Here is a 21,258-nt window from a genome sequence, read left to right on the forward strand (position 1 = left end):
GGATTTATTGAGAACTTTCTACATGCCCAGCTCTATGGTAGACATTGGAGGGATACAAAGAGGTTTGACATGGCTTTTACCATCAAGACAAACATATTTGAGAATCACAAGAGGACACTGTTTCCAGATGGTCATATCAAGGCTGAAAGACTGGATGGTGAATTTAAGAGGACACAGAGCAGCTTAAGGGCATTTAAATAATTAATAAGTAATCTACCAAACTTCAGGGGGGACATTGTTTCCAATATAGTGGCACCCAAGGCAACCCTTTTTTCTTTTCCAAGGAAAAGACCTTGCCTACATGCTCCAATGCACTATACTCCCTCCTTTGGGTAAAAGTGGTCAGAATCATGGAGATAATTTAGCCACTTGATATGATTTCTATCCTTGGAAATGTCAGCATCTGAAAAATTCCCAAAATGTGTGTGTGTGTGTGTGTGTGTGTGTTTAATGAAAACATAACAAGTGTTCATCAAATTTTAAATTGAATTATTATTTCTTACAATAATAATAATTATGAATATTATTTCTATTCTCTTTATCTGGAATTCAATTATCTGGCAACTTGGATTACTGGAAGGCATTTAAGAACACAAAAGTAGGCAAAAACAAAAGGTATCTGAGAACCCAGGTAGTTGATCCCAAAGCTCATTCACTTTATTTATAAATGAGCCCTCTCAGGCTCTTACTCAGAAACTATTTACTCTTATTTTGGGCACAATTCTAATATACTTGGTGATTTAGTTTTCAGCCACAACATATTAGAAGAAAGGAGAGAAGGATTGGCATAGGCAGGGAGAAGTGATAGCCGACAGACAGCTCTACATGTAGAAAAACTCTACAAAGAAGACAAGATACTCAAAAACCCCACCACACTGTGGGGCCATTTTGTGTAGGTAAGGATGTTTTGGCCTGAAGGCATCACTGTATTACAGTGAAATGCAATTGATATTCAGAATGATGAGTCATTGAGAAAAGGTTAATTCCTGATGATTTTTAAAGTTCCTACCAGCTCTTTCTATGACTATTTTATTTTGCTTAAGAAAGCAGAGAAAAATAGGCTACATTTTAGAGACTTCCTTCAAAATGGTTAAGACCAAAGCCATTTTTTTGACACTTATAAAGACAAGCTTTAGTTATTCACTTATATGGCACAGTTGATTCCCGTGTGATACTGGGTTTACTAAGGATTTTCTTTCTCTCTCTCTTTTCTCTCTCTCTCCCTTTTTGACTTGACCTGTGATTCCATCAGTGTAAAGAGCTCCAGGTGAGGAATTCTCCCTACCCATGCAAATTGGCGCCTGCTCTGCAATTTATAATGTTAGAAAATTGTCTGGGGGGCACTGGGAGGTTAAGAGCCTTGTACCAGGGTCACAGAGTCCCTATGTCTCAGAAGACTGGACCCCTGACTCCAAGGCCAGCCCTCTATGCATAATGCCACACAGCCTTACATTTAATATTGTACTAGAAGGCTTTCAAAATGCTTTTTCTTACAACTAACCTATGATGTAGGTAGTACAAGTGTTATGATCTCCATTTACAGATGAGAAAACTGAGGTTCAGGAAAATGAATTGATTTTTCCATGGTCCCACAGAGTTGTAATTTGAACCCCGGTTTCTGGAGTTTAGGGATCAGCACACAACACTACACTACATTTGAACTTAGGTACACAATACTTGGTCCCCTAGAACCTGGATGAGGGGCCTTTCCTGAAGGGCCCCTCTCTTCTCCCACAGGTAACAAATGCACCAGGGCCATGAATCAGGGGGTAAAAGCAGCTACCTTATGGCTTTCTGAGAGGGGAAGACTTGATGCCATTCCTTGGACAACATGCTGAGAGCTGATTTTGACCTTGGACTGTGATGAGGAGAGAAATTATTGGGGGGGTCAAGGTGAACTGGGTTGAAATTTACCAGGGAGAGAAATCTGGTGCAAACACCCTCTTTTTAAGGAAAAACCCTTCTCTGTGCCCAGTAGTGCTTAAATAGGCCATCCTTCAGATATCTCAGAGCTGTGGAGAGTGGGCCTTAGTGAAGGGTGAGGGTTGGACTTCTTATCGTCAGGGAAAATGCCAGCCTGCAGTTTTTTTGTGGGGAGATCATTTCTTTAGGGAGAAGGCATGTAGGAAAACCCTTGTAGGGTGAAGTGGTGGGAAAGAGAGAGAGAGAAAGAAAGAGAGAGAGAGAGAGAGAGAGAGAGAGAGAGAGAGAGAGAGAGAGAGAGAGAGGAGAAGAGAAAGAAGAGGAGAGGAGAGGAGAGGAGAGGAGAGGAGAGGAGAGGAGAGGAGAGGAGAGGAGAGATATGATATGGGGGAGGGTGTTGACAGGTGGAGCAGAGCAGTCTGACTGTGAAGTGGGACCATTTCCCCCTTGGGCTGAGGGTGATGCAAGACTTTGCTATGAAGTAGCACCTCTCTCATGACTCACAGAATGGTGTGTTAGGCAGAGAGAGGGGGTGTGGGGAGAAAGAAGGTGAGGATGGGGGAGGAGGGGAGGGCCAGGGTGGTGCAGGAGAGGATGGAAAGAATGGCAAAAATGTCTCTCTGGATGAATTAGTGAAATCAGCTTTGGGATATCATTAAGGTACTGGTGCCAAGTCACAAGAGTTTCCCTAGGGCTGACCTTTTAACTATGCCCATTAGGCTTATCCATAAAGGGCTTATGGGGTAGGTGCAGAGAACTCTGGGCTCCAACCCTGGACCAGTTTGAGGGGGTGTGACTTTGATGTTCCCCACCTCCTGTTTCTTCATCTTTGTTCCCACTTCTTCCTATTGTATGCTTCAGGTGTTTAGTGCCCATTGGCTCTCTTCCTCCCTTTTTCCCCAGACCCTGATCTTGCAAGAGGATTTGTGAGCAGTCATTGACATGTGATTGTGAAGATGTCAGAGAAGTTCATAGAATCATATATTTAGATCTGTGAGTGACCTCAAAAGTCAACTAATTATAGGATAATAATAACTTAGAGGTCAAAGGGACTTTAGAGGCCAAGCGGTCCAACTCCCTCACTTCACAAAGGAAGAAATGGAGACCCAAGGACTCAGTGACTTACCCAGATTTATACAAGGAATGCCGGAGGCAGGCTGAACCTAGGCCCTCTTCTCCCTCTGTGTATCACTGCTTCCTTTCCCTAGAAGAATCAAGAAGTAGCTATGGAGGGGCAGCTAGGTGGCGCAGTGGATAGAGCACTGGCCCTGGAGTCAGGAGGACCTGAGTTCAAATCTGACCTCAGATACTTAACACTTACTAGCTGTGTGACCCTGGGCAAGTCACTTAACCCCAATTGCCTCACAAAAAAAAAAAAAAGAAGTAGCTATAGAAAGTATTTTGTGGGACAGGGAGGCTTTTTCCTTTCTTTGAAACCACATGGTCATAGGTAGATGCTGACTCTGCTTACCTGTATAGTAGACCCTGGTTTATGGAACAGTAACTTATCCCGCTCACCAACTATGGAGGCATGTTTCTTCAGAACAAGCTTTATCTTGTGACTGTTTATTTTCCCAGAAGATGGGAAGGACTAACATCCTAATTTAATATGAAGCATGTTCTCTTTTCTGGGAATCTTCCTTTGACCAGGTAGGATTGGTAGGCTTCTTTGTCACTCCCAACACTCAACTAATTTTTATGGAGGCCCTGGGCTAGACACTGTGGGAGGTAATAATAGCTTTAAGACTTACAAAATGCTGTCCTCAAAACAATTCCAATAAATAGAGTGGGCACTGTACACATTATTATCACCATTCCTTACATCGGAGAATAATGAGGCTTTCAGAGGTTGGGTGATTTGTCCACAGTCACCCAGTCCACAGGTAAGTACTAGGATTCCATCTAAGGTCTCCAGAGTCCAAGTTTAGTGTTCTTTCTTCCCTGTCCATGGCAGAATGAATGCACCCCTGGGTAGGATTCAGAAAGGAGAGAGAGTATCTAGATTAACCAAATTCATGCACAGGTGCTGATGATTTAGTCTATTTCCTTACCCAGAATATTTATATTTCTTTTCTTTTCTTTTCTTTTTTTAAAGAATATTTGTATTTCAAAGAATACCTTGCTCAGAGGAACATTTAACCAAGAGGAATGAACCTTTAACATGGCAATGTCAGGCAATATGTCCCTCACACGTGGAGGAGGGAAATAATTAGTGAGGGAAGAAAGGGGATGTCTCTGGTGCCCGACAGTGCACATCCCATGCATTCCACCAATATACTGTGTCTGTGTTATGAAATAACAAGAAATTAGATCAGTGAGATTGGGGTCAGGAGGGAAGGATGATGAAGGAGGATTTTGTAGAGCTTTTTCCTAGGTTATAGCCTGAAGTGAGATCTTCTTTGAGCCCGGCCAACAAACCCACGTGCTCTATCTTCCACTACAGCTTTGATAACAGTATAGAAAAGAAACCTCCACTGGTTAACTATAAGGACCCAAGCTGGGAACATCTGGGGTAGAATGCAGAAGCATCACATTCCAACAAATAATAGCTCACTCCTGAACCCTCTAGAACAGGATCTTTTCCCCATATCTCTGTCCCAAATGCTTTACTTTTTGGCCTTCAGTGGGAGCAATATGGTGTGTGTGTGTGTGTGTGGAGAGAGAGAGAGAGAGAGAGAGAGAGAGAGAGAGAGAGAGAGAGAGAGAGAGAGAGAGAAGAGACAAAGAGATACAGAGAAACAGAGAGAGAAAATGGAGGGAGAGAGAGACAAAAAGACAGACAGAGACAGAGACAGGCAAACAGAGGTGGTCAGACAGAGAAAGAGGGAGGAAGACAGAAACAAACACAGAAACACAGATAGACAGATAAGGCATATTGAGTACACACTCCTCTGAGCTCACTCATAAGTCCCCCTTCATTTAGTTTGGGACAGAGAATGACTGGATATCTAGCTTTGGGAATCATATTCACAGAGTTCATAATGAAATGCATGAAGGTGGATGCAATTTTTTTCCTTCTCACCTTCAGGAAGAGAGAGCATATAAGCATGTGGGCCAATTAGCTTCAGTCAGCCCTTTTCTATTCAATTTTAATACATTTTTTCTACACTGCAAAAACCATAGATGTCGTTGGCAACCATCTGCTTTCCCATGGCGGGCTATGGAAGAAGCATCCTTTGTTACAGCACCTCTCTAGCTGCTTGGGCTTTGCAAACATTTGTTCCCTTCCTCTGTCAGCAAATTAACGAGTGCACAAAAGATCATTATGGAGCAGTTGCCTATCTTCTCCCAGGAGTAGAAGGGCTTATTGGGAAAAGGAGAGAGGGACACCCTATGGGGCCCCTTTGTGGATGGCGTTCTTTCAGATTCTGCACTGTGCAGTACAGCCTGACCTTGCTGGGCCCAGTTTCTTTTAATCCTGTATCAAGTGTTTTTTTTTCCCCTTGAATTTTCAATTTATACAGGATGAAAATGGCTGAATTTTTGTGCTGGGAATGAAGGTAAAGGAAGGTGGGGTGGATCAGGGGATGTGTAAGCACCCTTTCAGCCCTGCTACACCACAGATGCCTCTTGTCACAGCCTGGGTGAACTTCAAGGACTCTTTTAAGTCTCACAGCTCATTATAAGCTAGAGCAGTTTATGCCTCCCTGTTCTCTCCTACTTTACCCTACTGGCCCCTCTGTGTTCTAAAGGGGCTCTCTGACCAGGCCTTTTCCTTGTCAGCATCCTTTGGCAGGGGTGCCAAGAGAAGGACATGTGGCAGAGTGGAAGGAACATTGGTTTTGGAAACCCAGGACCTGGATTCAAATCCAGATTCTGTCACTTATTACTTATGTGATCTCAGGCAAGTTGTAGGTCATTTAATTTGACCCATGCTTTTTCACAAACTAGGATACTGAGGCCCGTCAGAGTTCAGTGACTTGCTCAAGGTCACAGAGGTAGGAAGTGGCAAAGCCACTTAACTCTCTGGGTCTCAGTTTCCTTATCTGTAAAATGAGGGGGTTGGACTAGACCCCTCTGAGGTCCTTCCGAGCTCTAGAGCCTAGGGAAGGTTGTAACAACCACTCACGTTTTTGTAGCTCTTTAGTGTCTTGACAGGTTAGATTCTTTTTTTTCTCCCCATAACTGCAGTTGTCCTCCAAGGATTGGATACTTCCCAGCATCCCCAGAATCATGCTCTGTGGGTGGCAGCCCACTCATAAAACTGGCCTTACCCCCAGGCCAATAGGCAAAGGCTTGATTGTTTCCTAGGACAGCCAGACACCAGTGGTGACTTATTTTGAATGTCCTGCAGAAGACCAACAGATGAGTTTAAGCCTGGCTGTAAGCCTCCCATCATGACTCTGCTGTTAGAAAAGTCAATGATGACTCTGGTCCCTTGATGAAGGTCGTTCTTGCAGGAACCTAGAAGGATTAGCAGTGAGCATGGGGGGAGGGGGAAGGAGGCTGAAAGCATGAAATGCAGAAACAAATAGTGTCAGCATTGTGGAGTTTCTTGCCAGTGTCTTCACCAAGGGACCAGCCCCTGCTGACATGGCTAGTGCACCATGACCATCTTTTTACATCCTGTGGCCCTGCAGCCAGATGAGCTGCTTCTAGGACTGATGGATGCTTGGACCTCAAAACCTTAAGAGGATAACTGTAGAGGACATCCCTTTCCTGATTGTAATCTGTCTAAAAATGGTACCCTTCCCTGGCCCTCTCACTCTGGAGAAGGCTTCCTTGAAAGCTAGAGAGATTTTGGCCAGAAATAGGACTGATAGGCAGATCAAACACCAAGGGAGGGAGTTGAATGCTCCGCTCTGGAACAGCAGAAATGCTGGTCCACAATAGGGCTCTAGACTACTGTCAGGGGAAGAACTGGCTTTGATGGTCACAGGGTCATTGATTTTGAGCTGGAAAGGACCATAGAGATAATCTAATCCAACTCTCTAATTTTACAAATGAGAAAACAGATGCCCAGAGAAGTTAGGTGACTTGCCCAAGGTCACAAAGTTAGTAGCAGAGCAGGGATTTGAATCCAAGTCCTCTGACTCCATATTCATAGCTCTTTCCTCCATAACAAGCTGCCTCACCTGAAGTATTGCTATGGAAGAGGAGGGAGAACAAACAGAAAGGCCATCCTTTTTATAACAATATTGCCAATGGAGTCTTCCTCCCCAGAGGCTTTTAGGGAGAGAAGACGCACATGTTGTGGAGTGACACTATGGGATCTCATATTCCTCACATCTCAGTCAACTGTGTGGTAGCTATATATGAAGTTGCCTGCAAAAGCCAACTTGCTCGTTCATTTCTTGTGTTTTCATCAAGTCTACCCTCTGTGTATATGTACCATTCTGAGAATGGCCTTTATGACAAAGGTTTTAGAGAAATGGTTTTCACTAGTCATCTGCCTGAAGGCCTTAGAATTCTCTAGAATTTTATGAAACATAACTTATCTAACCTTGCTCCTCTCCATTTCTCCTGAACTCCTCAGCCCTGGTGGGAAACCTCAGAGTCTGCCATCCAAATAAACTGGGCAGCTCTAGTTTCTATGCTTAAAATTTTGTGATTCTCACAATATTGCTCATAGTGCACCATAAGGATCCAGAAGGCTTTGGTGGGTGGAGAATAATCCATTGCATTTATTTTAAATCATGAAACCTTTGGCCGGACTGAATTTTGACGATTTCCTCTGCTTGTGCTTTTTAAAGGGTGAAGCAATCAGAGCTGTTTGACAGGTGGAAGAGTCTCCAGATGTGCAAATGGGCGATGAATATCTCAGAAGCCAACCAGTTCAAGTATGTAAGACACTACTGTCTTCCCCTCTTCCCCTGCCCCAAATACCCTTGGTCTCCTCTCTGACTAGCTAGAGTCTACTGCTTCTTCAAGGCCCATTTCCAGTCATCTTTTCTATGAGGATTTCACCAATTACTTCTTCTTTTTTTTTTAGTGAGGCATTTGGGGTTAAGTGACTTGCCCAGGGTCACACAAGCTAGTAAGTGTTAAGTGTCTGAGGCTGGATTTGAACTCAGGTCCTCCTGACTCCAGGGCCAGTGCTCTATCCACTGTGCCACCTAGCTGCCCCTCACCAATTACTTCTAACCCCATTGATTATTGATTGATAAGCAGCCTGGTACTGTGGGAAGAATGCTGCATTTGGAATCAGAGGACCCATGTTCAAAGCCTAGCTTTGCTGCTTACCACCTGTGTGACCCTGGCTGAATCACACACCCTCTTTGGGCCTTAGTTTCCCCATTTGTAAAATGAAGGAGTTTGACTAGATGACTTCTAGGGTTCATTCCTTCCAGCTTTAAATCTGAGATCTTTTGTTATTCCTATTCTCTGACTGCCTCTGCCAGATAGCAGTCCACTGTTAGTACCTCACTGTCTGGCACATAATTATATTATATTATTGTGAGCTAATTATCTCACACATATAAACATGGCCCCTCCAGTTAGTGGGAGCTCAGAAACTATGTCTTAGCCATCTTCTCCATCTCACCAGTATAGTACTGAGCACATTATAGGTGCTCAGTAAAGATTTGTTGATTGAGCTATATTATGTTAATGCAGATAGGCCTTGCTTTAATGGAGTATGTCAAAGGAAAATGTATCAATTGGATTAAAGTTTCATTTAAAATATGCTGAGGGAGCTCACAATTTAAGGGAATCTTGTGGGGAATCTAATTTGAAAGTGAAGAATGGCTTTATTGTCACCTTGTAATTTGTCTTTGGAGATCAACACTTTTATATGTTGATCTTTCCTCAAGAAGGGCTCATCTGTAGGAGGAGTATAAATAATAGTCTCTAATTTGTGATTTAAGTAGTAAATGTACTATTAAGCCCATTCTACAGATGAGGAAATGCTATATAATTCTTGCCATATTTTCTTTAAATCATCCATAGGTTATCTACCTATCTAGAGGCATGCTATAAATATATATATATATATATATATATACATATCCACATATATTTATATCCACATGCATACATACGCATATATCTGTCTGCCTCTCTCTGTTGCTGTCTCCCTTGGGGCAAGGTACTAGTTGTCCATCTTCTTTCTCAGCCTTGCTACCAATAGGCCCAGTTCCTTTTTGAGTCATATATGTCCACAGTGATGTCTTTTACAACACTTCTCACCTGCAAGTTATTTTTTGAAATATATTACAGCCTACTTATACTCTATCTTGTGCCTTTCTTTGAGTTATTTGTAATTTTGGTTCTTCTGGAATCATGGCTTTCCATTTTTTACAGTACTAGGAAAATATTGATATTCAAGAAATGGGCTGCAACATGGAGCAGTATGGGATAGATTGAAAGCACTACACAGTTTTCAACCTAATCTCTTTCTTCTAATGCCAACTAGGCCTTGTCTGGCTGTAGTACCTGACCATGATATAAGTGGGCTTACTCAGGTACTCTATTCAATTGCATGTTGTGGTCTGGACATCATCCATTTTGTTTTTCCTGTGTGGATGATTAAACCAAATCCCTTCACTGAGGGTGCTCTGTAATGTTTTATATATAAGAAACCAGACATATGAACTGATAGCTGCTGACTTCTTGGTTACCAATTTTGGAAGCAACAGCACATCATTCATGCTCTTTTCTATTATTTTGGTTTTCTAATTATTAAAATTTTATATTCGGGGCAGCTGGTGGTGCAGTAGATAAAGCACTGGCCCTGAATTCAGGAGGATCTGAATTCAAATGTGGCCTCAGACACTTGACATTTACTAGCTGTGTGACCCTGGGCAAGTCACTTAACCCTCATTGCCCTGCCCCCCCCAAATATATATTCAATTCCTTAATTCTCTCTTTTTCTATGTTGTTATTGTATGTTCTCAGAGATATAATTTTTCTCCTGAGGACTTCTGTAGCTGCTTCACAGAAATCTTGGCATAATATTAATAGCTAGCATTTCTATAGTGCTTTAAGCTTTTACAAAGTGCTTCACATGTTATCTCATTGGCTATTATCCTTCTCTTTCATGTAGTTATTATGTGTTTCAATGATTTGTTCTTTATTGATATTGTTCATCATTCGAGATATCATTATTGTCTCTGTTTTGGTTTATGCTTTTGGGGCTCATGCTCCTCATATTCATCCCTCCCACTTCCCCCTTCTTTTGGAATCTTTCTTTGGCTGAGAAAGATTTTCAAGTGCCCTTCACATCCCATTTAGCACAGATTTCTTCTATATATATTTGGTTTGGTCCAGCTGCTCTTCCCTACTTCATCTTTTTAAAGCGCCGTTGCCATTTTTTTCATGTTGCTTATTACTCGTACAGAGGAGGTAGAATCCCTGTGTGGTTTGGTTCCAATATCTTTGCTGATGAGATCAGAATAGAAACACTAATAGTTATGTTCCATGTTACCTCTGTTAGTTGTTCCTCTTCCAGTTTTAAACATAAGCGTTCTTGGGATGTGACTTAGCTGGATCTTTCTCCATCCAAACCCTGCAAATGCCCATTTCTTCTGAAGCACTTTACATTGCTTCACTGGGGGCGGGTGGAGCTACTTTTACTCTTCTTCCATCCTCCTCCATAACACTTTGCAATGGAGTCTGCACACATCTAAAATTGCCCTTGCCAAAGAGGTTGCCTTTGCTGGCTGAGGTGGGTCCTTATCATTGCCATTAGTTTTAAAAATGACTACTTTATTAAAACTCCTTTTTTTTGTATCACTGCTGCTTCTACCCTGTCTCAATTAATTGAGAAAGACAAGTAGGCAAAACAACTAACACAGTGCCTACTGTATGCAATGTTCTTCACTCATCATTCCTGATCTTTCTTAAGAACAGAGAGAAATGCATTTCCTCCTCTTTTCTCTGAGTCCAAGATTGATCATGACAGTTATTTAGGGTTTGACTTCACTCTGTAGTTTTTTTTTGTTATTGTAGTAATTACTCCTATTTTTTTGGTTTTGCTTGCTCCTGTCTGCATCGGTTCATGTATCTTCTGATATTTCTCAAAATTCATGTTCATATTTTCTTTTGGTACAGTGATATTCTATTACACTCGTATAACATGATTTGTTAAGCCATTCTCCACTTGACAGGCATGGTAGCTACTCTTTTGAATCAGTAAGACTCCATTTGGAAATGGTGGTTGTCAGAGACAATATCTTTATTTTTATCCATTTCCTATTTTTTTCCTGGACCCATGGCTTATTAGAGGTTGGAGCTGCTATAATTACAAGCAGAGTCTTTTCTCTTTCTTTTCATCTAATCTAGTATTTATTTTGATCTTTGCTCTGACTAGTTCATGATTGGACTGCAATCTGAGAGTTGATTTTGAAATTAGTTCTGTGTCTGTGACCAGTTATTTCCTGTCCAGATAGAGTCAATTTCATTTTTGTGATGCCATTTGGTGCTAATTATATCCATTGCCTTTACACGTGGGCGTCTATGAGTTTTTGAGCAGTCTACAAGTCTTTGGCTTTTTAATTTCTTGATCTCAAACCATATTTTCCAATGTGTTTTACACCTTCCTCCCATGCTCATGTTGGCATTGAAGACCTTGAGTCTCAAAGTGTACTTGTGGAGGATTTTGTGAATTTCTTTATGGAATTTCTGTACTTTTTCATCCTCTGAAATAGATGTTGCCTACACTGCAGTTAGGTACATGATGATCCTTTTGCTTTTACTCACCATCAGCCCCATAAGGCAAGATAAAGAAGAATCCTTTGCCTCTCTGGGTTTACAGTGAAACCAGGTGTGCATGGGGTGGTCAAGGAGGACTAGCACCTCTGGTGTGAGGCTTGCTCAGTCTCTTCCAGGTTTGCTCATCTACCTTTGGTGTTCACCTGACACTCAAGTCTCACCTGTGGCTCTAAGAAGCTGTAGCACGTGCAGTAAACTATCTCAGGTGACTGGCTAAGCCAGGTTGAGGGCCACCAACAGTCCTCAAACCTGTCAGTGAGTTGGGGGGGTGTCTATTCCAAGCATCTGGATACTTCCCCCAGCAGAATGGGGGGATGACCCATTTGTTCCAATGGCCATGAAGGCTCTGAATGAAGAGTGGGTTCTGAAGACAGATGAGCAGCATATAGGTCAGAGACCAGTGACTAAAAGATATAGTTCAGGGACCACAGACCAGGGACCAATAGGAGCAATAGGAGAAAAAACCAAGTATTTCTCCAATTTGGAAAAAAAAATTATTGAACCCAGAAGCCTGTTTTATTTCTTACCTTCTACCTCCCAGAGAGTATTTGATTGTTTTTTGTTTTTTGTTTTGGCAGGGCAATGAGGGTTAAGTGACTTGCCCAGAGTCACACAGCTAGTAAGTGTCAAGTGTCTGAGGCCGGATTTGAACTCAGGTTCTCCTGAATCCAAGGCCAGTGCTCTATCCACTGCATCACCTAGCTGCCCCCCCTCCCCCCCCCTCCCGAGAGTATTTGAAAGAAAATATTTGCCAAAAGTTTTCTGTTTGCCGTTTATCTGAAGTCCCCAAATTATAATATGTTAGAACTACTTTAAAGGGACCCCTAGAGATTATCTACTTCAAGCCCCTCACTTTCAGAAGAGAAAACAGAGGCTTAGAAAGGAGAATAGATGGAGTCAAGGCTCCCAATTAGCTGTATGAGTCCTGGGGCTCTAGGCAATTTATTTAGGAAGGACTCTCTTCAGCTTTTCATTCTCATTGCAACTGGGCATGAGGGTGGGGGTGGGGTGGTCTGGCTTTCTCTGGTCCTCTAGATCATACAAAAGTGATCATTATGACTCTGAATAGGATTTGGAGGATGGCTGAACCCAGGGGGCAGGGGAGGGACATACACAATTTTAGCTTCCAGTAAGCTGTTGTCCATTTTGGACAAATGGAGGTTTCTTGGACTTTCAGAAAGTACAATCTGAACACAGAGGACCCTCCATTCCCCCCTCAGTCAGGCTGGAAGGACTTGAGTTCTCAAGGCAGAGGAAGCAAGAAGTTTCCCAGGGTCTGACCTTCTCCAATGAGCCCCAGCCCAGTCTTGGCTCCTGAAAGAATGCAGTTCCAGGTGGAACACCAGCTGCAGAGGAGGAAAAAAAAATTTTTTTCAGACTCTTCAGCCTGGCGCATTCCCAAGCCTGTTTCATCAGCCACATTGTCCCTTCATTTTCTAAGCTCACATTGCTTGAGGTTTAACCCTTCAGTGTCTGATTCATCGGCTGTATTTTTGAGCTGACGCTCTAAGGGAGAATGCATATACTGGGATGAACAATGGACTTGGAGTCAGAAGGCCTGGTTTTTTGTTGTTTGTTTATTTCTTGGCTTTATTGCTTATTTACTAACTGTGTGAACTTACTGTAGTCCCTTAACCTCTTACAACTTCATCATCTAATAAAAGGGAAATAATAATACTTGCATTACCTACCTTCCAGAGTTGTTGTGAATTTTGGATGGAATTATAGGTGGAGAATATTTTATAGATTATAAAAGGCTGCATATATGAGAGTTATTATTAATAGTATTTAATTAACAAGCATTTATGACACATCTACTATGTGCTAGGCCGTGTGCTAGGTGCTATGGTTACAAAGACAAAAATGAAAGAGGGGAAGGGTGGGAAGAGAATATGGAATATATAAGTATTTATTAAATATGGGTGAGAGCTATGGTTTCGTTGCTATAGGAAGACCTTGGTGTGGAAGTTCCTCCATCAAGGCAGATCAGCATCTTCTCTACATTTTTTTTTTTTGTGAGGCAATTGGGGTTAAGTGACTTGCCCAGGGTCACACAGCTGTTTTTTTAAAAATTTTTTTAGTAAGGCAATTGGGGTTAAGTGACTTGCCCAGGATCACACATCTAGTAATTGTTAAGTGTCTGAGGACAGATTTGAACTCAGGTACTCCTGACTCCAGGGCCGGTGCTCTACCCACTGTGCCACCTAGCTGCCCCTTCTCTACATTTTAAACTCTTAAAGAGTTTCACCAAGAGGCCAAGAAGCTTTTTTCAGGGTCACATAGCAGAGACAGGATTTGAATCCAGTTCTTCTTGACTCCAAAACCAACTCTCTATCCACTACACCACACACACTCTCATACAAAACTTTGGGGGGAGAGTCTAACAATTGGAAGGGCAGAATCATAAGTTTCTGTAAAGTGCTTTTGGAACTCAGGGCCTACTTTTTCCAGGAAGCCCTTTGGGATGAACCCAGCTTATTATCATAATTTCTGATCCCTCTCTTGCTTCCAGGACACATTTTAAAAATGTTTAGGGGGCAGCTAGGTGGCGCAGTGGATAGAGCACCGGCCCTGGAGTCAGGAGTACCTGAGTTCAAATCCGGCCTCAGACACTTAACACTTACTGGCTGTGTGACCCTGGGCAAGTCACTTAACCCTAATTGCCTCACTAAAAAACCAAAAAAAAAAAAGTTTAGATTTCCACATTTTCATTGATTATGTTAATGTTCTCTTGTCTCCTAGAGAGTAAGCCCTTGAAAACAGAGACTGTGCCTCTTCTTTAATATATAAACCAAGAATGTTGCTCAGTCAGTTCTGAATTTATGAAGGGCCTCATTTGTTTGTTGAATGTTTGCAATTTGGAACACATATTACTACAAAAAACTCACCATATGTGGTGGCTGGGTTCTCAGACCAATCCACAAAAGCCTATTTAACCTTGGGATGTAGCTGAAGCATGGCACTTTAATAAAGACTTGCATTTTAATGGATCTTTTTATAAAACAAAAACAAAAACAAAAGGTACTAGGGCCTATCAGGGGCCCTTCACCAATAAATCCTCTTCTCACAATGACCCTGTGAGGTAAGAACAGTTATCATTATCCCCACTTTATTAAAAGATGGAGGTTATTATTATTATTTTGCAGGGCAATGAGAGTTAAGTGACTTGCCCAGGTCACATGGCTAGTAAGTGTCAAGTGTCTGAGGTCACATTTGAACTTAGGTCCTCCTGACTTCAGGACTGGTGCTCTATCCACTGTGCTACCTAGCTGCCCCATTATCCCCACTTTCACAGCTGATGCAGTTGAGGGTAGGAAAGGTGAAAAGATTTGGCTAAATTAGGTATTAGTTATAGTGATTAATGAGACAGGTAGATGGCTCAGTGGATACAGTGCTGGGCCCGGAGTCAGGAAGACCAGAGTTCAAATCTGGCTTTGTATACTAACTGTGTGACCCTGGGCAAGTCACATAACCTCTGTTTGCCTTAATCCACTGGAGAAAGAAATGGCAAAGCACTTGAGTATATTTGCCAAGACAATACCATATAGGGTCTTGAAGATTTGGATACAACTGAACAGCAAATAGTAATTAAGAAGCAGAGCTGGAATGGGAACCCAGGTCTTTTAACTCTCAATACAGTGTACTTTTTACTCAATCATGCTGGCCCTTCTTTACACCATGGTGGCGTGGCCTCCATGTCTGGAATGTTTTTTTGTGGGAAATGCATTTAGAGTTCCTGACTGGGATGCCAGAGCCCCATCTCCCCTCTCTGCAGTCTCACCAGTAAGAGCCAAGATTCCTGTGCTTCTTGTTCATTTGTCAGGCTGTAGGAATGAGGTTTTTCTCAGCTCAGAGCTACTGGGCCTGACTCCAGAGGCCTGTGGGAGGGACTCTAGTTTTTTTGGGGGAAGTCAACTGGGGAAGTTTGATGGAAGGGGTTCAGGGACTCTAGAGAGTCACTTTGGTCTGGACCAGTTCCCTTTCCCCTTCTTGCTCTCCCCTGTCTGTCTCCTCTTTTTCCCTTCCTTCCTCTCTTTCCCCCTTAAAGTTTTAGAGACTGACCTATCTGTTACTTCTGACTGGGATTTCTCCTTCCCTGACCTACTGCAGACCAAAACAATTTCCCAGCCTCTGTTTTATTTTTCTGTCCCCGATGCTAGAAAATCATACTTTTTTAGAGTAGGGATCATTTCATTCTTTGTATTTATATTCTCAGTGACTGACTAGCACATAGGACAGGCTTAATGATTACTTTTTGATTGGCTGATTGATCGATCACTTGTAGCTCTTTACCAAAGGTCCACCAATGGACCTTTAGATACATAAAGGACTGAAGTGAAATAAATGTTCATTTCTGAAGAAAAGTACCAATATACAATGGAGAGGGAAGGGGATCTGAAGTAAGAAGAACCAGATTCAAATCCCAGGTCTGCTACTTACTGCCTGTGTAACCTTGATCAAGTCACTTAACTACCCTCAACCTCAGTTTCTTCATTTGTAAAATAGAGGTTGGACTTGATGACCTCTAAGGTCCTTTCTAGCTTTAGAGCTATGAACCTATAAGATCGATTCTCCAGTATTTTGGATATTTCTTTATAGGAGCAGGATTGAGCCTCTGGGAAAAGATAAGGCTATAAAGCAAGTTTAGGGAAGCTAACTTTGAGATCATTGCTGGAGCTAGGGAGGGGATGGAGGAGTGACTTGGTTTGTGGGTGAAGTGTTAACATTCCTCTTTTCCACTGCTCTGACCCAATACCTCAAGCGGGATGAGAAGCAAGGAGCAGGGGTGGTGGGGATAAGCAGTCCCAGTTAGCTACAGAACATGAAGCAGTGAGGAGAGGGGAAAGAGGGGACAAAGGGGAAATCCAAGAAACAACAACAACAAGAAGTAACTAGAATTCCTGGGTTCACTTGTGGGGTTGCCTGTTCTCATTCAGCCATGTGTATGTATAAGATATATTTAATTTGGGACTGGGAAAGAGACTGGAACTTCTCTGTATACCCTATGGGATCCCAGAATCACTAAATACTTATTGACGAAAGTAAGAATGTCAGAATTTCCCCAAAGATAACAGAGTAACTACATTAGTCTTTGAATGGAAGCTGGAATGAGAAATAATCACTTCACAATCAATTAATCAATTGGCCAACAAGTATTTATGGAGTGTTTGTGTGTCTGGCACTATGCCAGGTACAATGGGCCATACACAAGATTTAAAAGTCAAGGTCCCGGGCAGCTAGGTGGCGCAGTGGATAGAGCACCGGCCCTGGATTCAGGAGTTCCTGAGTTCAAATCTGGCTTCAGATACTTGACACTTACTAGCTGTATGACCCTGGGCAAGTCACTTAACCCCCATTGCCCAGCAAAAAAACCCAAAAACCAAAAACCAAACCAAACAAAAAGTCAAGGTCCCCCTGCCAGCACTCAAGGAGCTTAGTATCTAACCAGGGAGCCAAGGCTCACAAGCATGAAACAATTAGAGAATAATATAAAGTTCTGTAATTGGGTGAAAAATTGTATTCCCCAGACTGTAAGTTAATCCAAAGTTCAGAGGAAGGAAAGGTCATTATCAACCAGAGAAGTCAGAGAAAAATGTTGGAAGGAAGTGGGCCTTGGCTTGGATCCTAAATACTAATCTGGAAATCTGGAAAGGTTGAGTATATGCATGTGTGTATGGGGGATAGAGTGGGGGAAGGGTAGGGATGGAGATCGCAAACTATGGGAAAAGCTGTTCTGGCCCTGGCTCTGGAGGAGTGGTCTCTGATTGTAGAGTCAGAGATGCAGCTGTTTGTTGAATGGGAGGCATATGTCATCACAGATGATACCCTAGATCTAACAAGCCTGGCTCTGGGGGTGGGGTGGGGTGAATTGGCATGGCCAGGGAGTGATAAGAAACCTAGGAACAAAGATCCCACAGATCCCTGAGGGGCAAGTCCCAGAGAGTGAGTAGGGTGGTGAAGACAACACAAACACAGGTGAGGGAAATGTGTCCCGGGTTCTGTAGATCACATCTGAGATCCTTTCCAGCCCTGAGTCTATGATTCTAGGAAACCTGACAAAATCAAAGCTCATATTGTAGTTACATCTGAGAGAACTCCCTGTCTCCTCTGCTGCTTCACTCTCTACAAAAAGCTCTCTGCTGAATCATATCGATCCGTTTTAAAACATACACTAGCCATGTTTACCTCTATCCCTTAAATACCTAATATAACCCATGGCAGAAATACCCATATGCATCATCTGGTAGCCCATATTGACAAATGTGCTAACACCAACTTGAGTAAGGTTTAGGTGGGAATGAGCATGTGAGATGTAGGATGCAGGGGCTGAGGTGAAGAGTAAAGAGGTCTGATATTAATCCGATTTCCTATAGTGCTGGTGTCCCTCATGGTTGGCACTTCCCTCTCCCCCGCTCCCCTGCCATGGCCCGGAAGTGTCAAACTTAGAATGGCTTGTGCACAAAGAATGACCTAACCAGTTCCTCCCTATCTTTCTCCCTTGCCTTGCAGGTCTACTCTTTCCAGGTGCTGCAATGCTCCTTCCTTTCTCTTCACCACCCAGAAAAACACCCCTCTGGGCACAAAACTCAAGTATGAGGTAGACACGAGTGGCATCTACCACATCAACCAGGAAATCTTTCGCATGTTTCCCAAGGTGCTGTTGTTTATGCATTCCTTGAAAAGGTTGGGTTGGGGAGAGTAAGGGGAAGAAACATTATGTTTGAAGAAGGACCAGACATCTGCATTTTCTCTGATGGTTATTATTTGAGGTCACTAATCAGTCTAGGTTGTCCATTTCATGGATAATTCTTTTGATCTCAGATGACAGTTCTCTGGGTCCCAACTGGTCACTTTCTAGGTTATATATGTTTTGACACATCATTCTTTTTTTTTTTGTGAGGCAATTGGGGTTAAGTGACTTGCCCAGGGTCACACAGCTAGTAAGTGTTAAGTGTCTGAGGCTGGATTTGATCTCAGGTCCTCCTGAATCCAGGGCCAGTGTTCTATCCACTGCGCCACCTAGCTGCCCCTGGCACATCATTCTTTGAGTTTTAATGTGTTCATTCCTTAAGTTCCAGTTGGCCAAAAGTTGTCTGTGTAGAAATAAACCTTGTGGGTTGGTCAAGATGCTCGCTTCATATCTGTGAGAATAGTAATGAGGGTAATGTCATAATAACAAGCCATTATCAGGCACCTAAGTGTATGTGCTGCTGTATAGGGCACCGTGTAGTGAACACAATTCACACTTGGTCATTCCCTTTCAGGAGCTTATAATCTAAGACAGACACATCGACACAAATTCACACATAAAAGATGTATGTGTGTGGGTAACAAAATAACAGTGAGCCAACAGAGAGCGAGGCAGTAAAATGTCCACTTCACATACACGACAGGGGCAAATATTTTTGGGGAGAGTAGCGGGGAATGGTGATAAGAAGTAGGAAGGCTGGACTGGGAAAGCAGGTAGCACAGTTTTGTTTTTTTTTTTAATTTTTGGGTGAGGCAGTTGGGGTTAAGTGACTTGCCCAGGGTCACAGAGCTAGTAAGTGTCAAGTGTTGAGACTGCATTTGACCTCAGGTCCTTCTGAATCCAGGGCTAGTGCTTTATCCACTGTGCCACCTACCTGCCCCAAAGTTCATTTTTTACATTATAACTCTGGGACAGTTTTAGATTAGGAGAAATTAACCATCTAGGATCTGAGACCAGGCAGGGCAAGGACAGCGGAATAATAACCTATTCCCCATCACATACCCCTATTCATCTAGGAAGGCTTCAAGGAAGAAATGCATTCATATATTCTGTAATACTTCATTTATTTGGCATCATTCAAAATGAGTGTTATAATGATAATGATAATCAATAATTTGCACACATTATATATATCACTTTAACGTGTTCAAAGTACATAATTTTGTAGTGAAGCTGAAGCTTATCCATTTGAAGTGCCCAGATTTTGTTTCTTGTAACTACTCTAGAATGAAATCTTTCTTGAATGTATTATGTGCTGTCCTGGCTTCCCCAGTAGAGAATGCCAAACAGAATTTAACCTTTTCTTGATGATTCAGAGTTATCATTCCAAGCATCAATTATGGTAGCCTGCTGTAATGCGAAGCACAGATCTGCTGTTTTTGGTTTTCCTGTCTCTTCCCCTGCTGTCAGCTGTCACCTCTATTGCTGTCATCTGCTCTGCTTCTAGCACTACCCTTCCCCCAATTTCTTGATCCTGATCAGCCATGGGCTGGGAAACCAGGTAGCTCAGTTTATAAGAATTATGTTTAGAATAAGAATGAGTACCTCTGAGTGAAAGTCAAAGTTCATTCTTTCTGGGACAGCTTTTGGCAGTATTTAAAAACTGTCTTTTCCTCTTCTTCCTCATCCTTCTCTTTTTCCTTCTTGTCCTCCTTTTCTCCCTCTTCCTCTTCCTAATAAATGCTCTCCATGTAATAAAGTGAGAATGTTATTTTATAAAATATATCCCACAATATCAATCCCATCTTCCAAAAAGCTCAGGGCATCAAGTTCTGGTCACATTCTTAGGTATTGGAACAGAGGAAGGAATTGCTTTGTTCAGTTTTTTTCAATTGTATCCAACTCTTTGTGACCCCATTTGAGGTTTTCTTGGCAAAGACCCTGGAGTGGTTTGCCATTTCCTACTCCTGCTCATTTTACAGATGAGGAAACTGAGACAAAGAGAGTTAAATACTTGCCCAGGTGGTAAGTGTCTGAGATTAGATTTGAACTTAGGAAGATGAGTCTTCCTTACTCCAAGCCAGGTGCTCTGTGCATTATGGCGCCACCTAGCTGCCGAGGAATCGCTGGGTACATTCTATTGAAAGGGAAATATAGGACCTTGGGGAGCAGAGTGATCAAGTCCCTTGGAGGCTGGAATGGGATGTGGATTGGAACTAGAATCTCTCTGCTGCTTTCCCAGAGAGCAGAAAGGAAAGTTCAATGTATTCTAACTCTTCTCATACACATCCTGTAGAATACATTGAATTTTTTTTTTTTTTTTTGCCAGGGGTAGGGGGATGAGAGAAGGAGGGTGTGAGGCAAGATGAGCACCTTCCCAAATTAGCAAAGTCAGAGGAAGTGATGTTTCAGTCAGCTTACAGAAGCTAGACAACACGAGGATATCTTATTTCCTCCTAGGAACAAAGGTGTAAGTCAGCTGGTATCTATCAGGTGTACAGAGTAACCTGGGTTATAGCTTCATGGCTTGAGCAGAATGATTTCCTACAGGTGTGGATAATTGATCATTTGTCTTGGGGATTGGGGTGGGGGAGGTGGCGGCACAATTAAACAGAAAACAACAGGGATTAAAAAAATAAAAGAAAAAAACATTAAGGAGCTATGCAGTAGTTTTTCCACATATGGCCTTGTTCTTCCCCCTCCCTGAAAAGTTTCAGAAGTACTGTCCCTCTGTCCCTCAACCCCAATGTCCTGGTGGGGAGGCTGAGCCAATGCAGTCCATCCCATTTGCAGTCTCCACTCCTGACCTGTCAAGAAAAATGTGCAATGAATGAATAATCACCTAGAAACAAACTGCAGCTCAGCTTAGGGATCTGACTGCATTTATTATTATTTCAAACCAATGTCATTTTCAACTAAGACACAAGCCTGGCTCCTTGCCAGTGAAAGTGCTGGTATCCTGACACAAGTCCAGGGTCCCTGGCTATTTGTTC

At 42.5% G+C, this 21,258-nt stretch overlaps 1 protein-coding gene across 4 annotated transcripts in view; it reads left to right on the plus strand.

Moving 5' to 3' along the window:
• Window positions 1-21,258, plus strand: part of ST8SIA5 (ST8 alpha-N-acetyl-neuraminide alpha-2,8-sialyltransferase 5) — a 142,880-nt gene that overhangs the window by 84,491 nt on the left and 37,131 nt on the right. For 2 of the 4 annotated variants that reach the window (XM_043979208.1, XM_043979210.1), the window contains 3 exons: window positions 1,253-1,267; window positions 7,617-7,703; window positions 18,085-18,229. In XM_043979208.1, the coding sequence (XP_043835143.1) occupies window positions 1,253-1,267; window positions 7,617-7,703; window positions 18,085-18,229 (247 nt within the window). The remainder of the gene's footprint in view (window positions 1-1,252; window positions 1,268-7,616; window positions 7,704-18,084; window positions 18,230-21,258) is intronic. The other 2 variants (XM_043979209.1, XM_043979211.1) reach the window with 1 other exon arrangement.

The sequence above is a fragment of the Dromiciops gliroides genome, chromosome 1 (genome assembly GCF_019393635.1).
Source record: "Dromiciops gliroides isolate mDroGli1 chromosome 1, mDroGli1.pri, whole genome shotgun sequence".
NCBI lineage: Eukaryota > Metazoa > Chordata > Mammalia > Microbiotheria > Microbiotheriidae > Dromiciops > Dromiciops gliroides.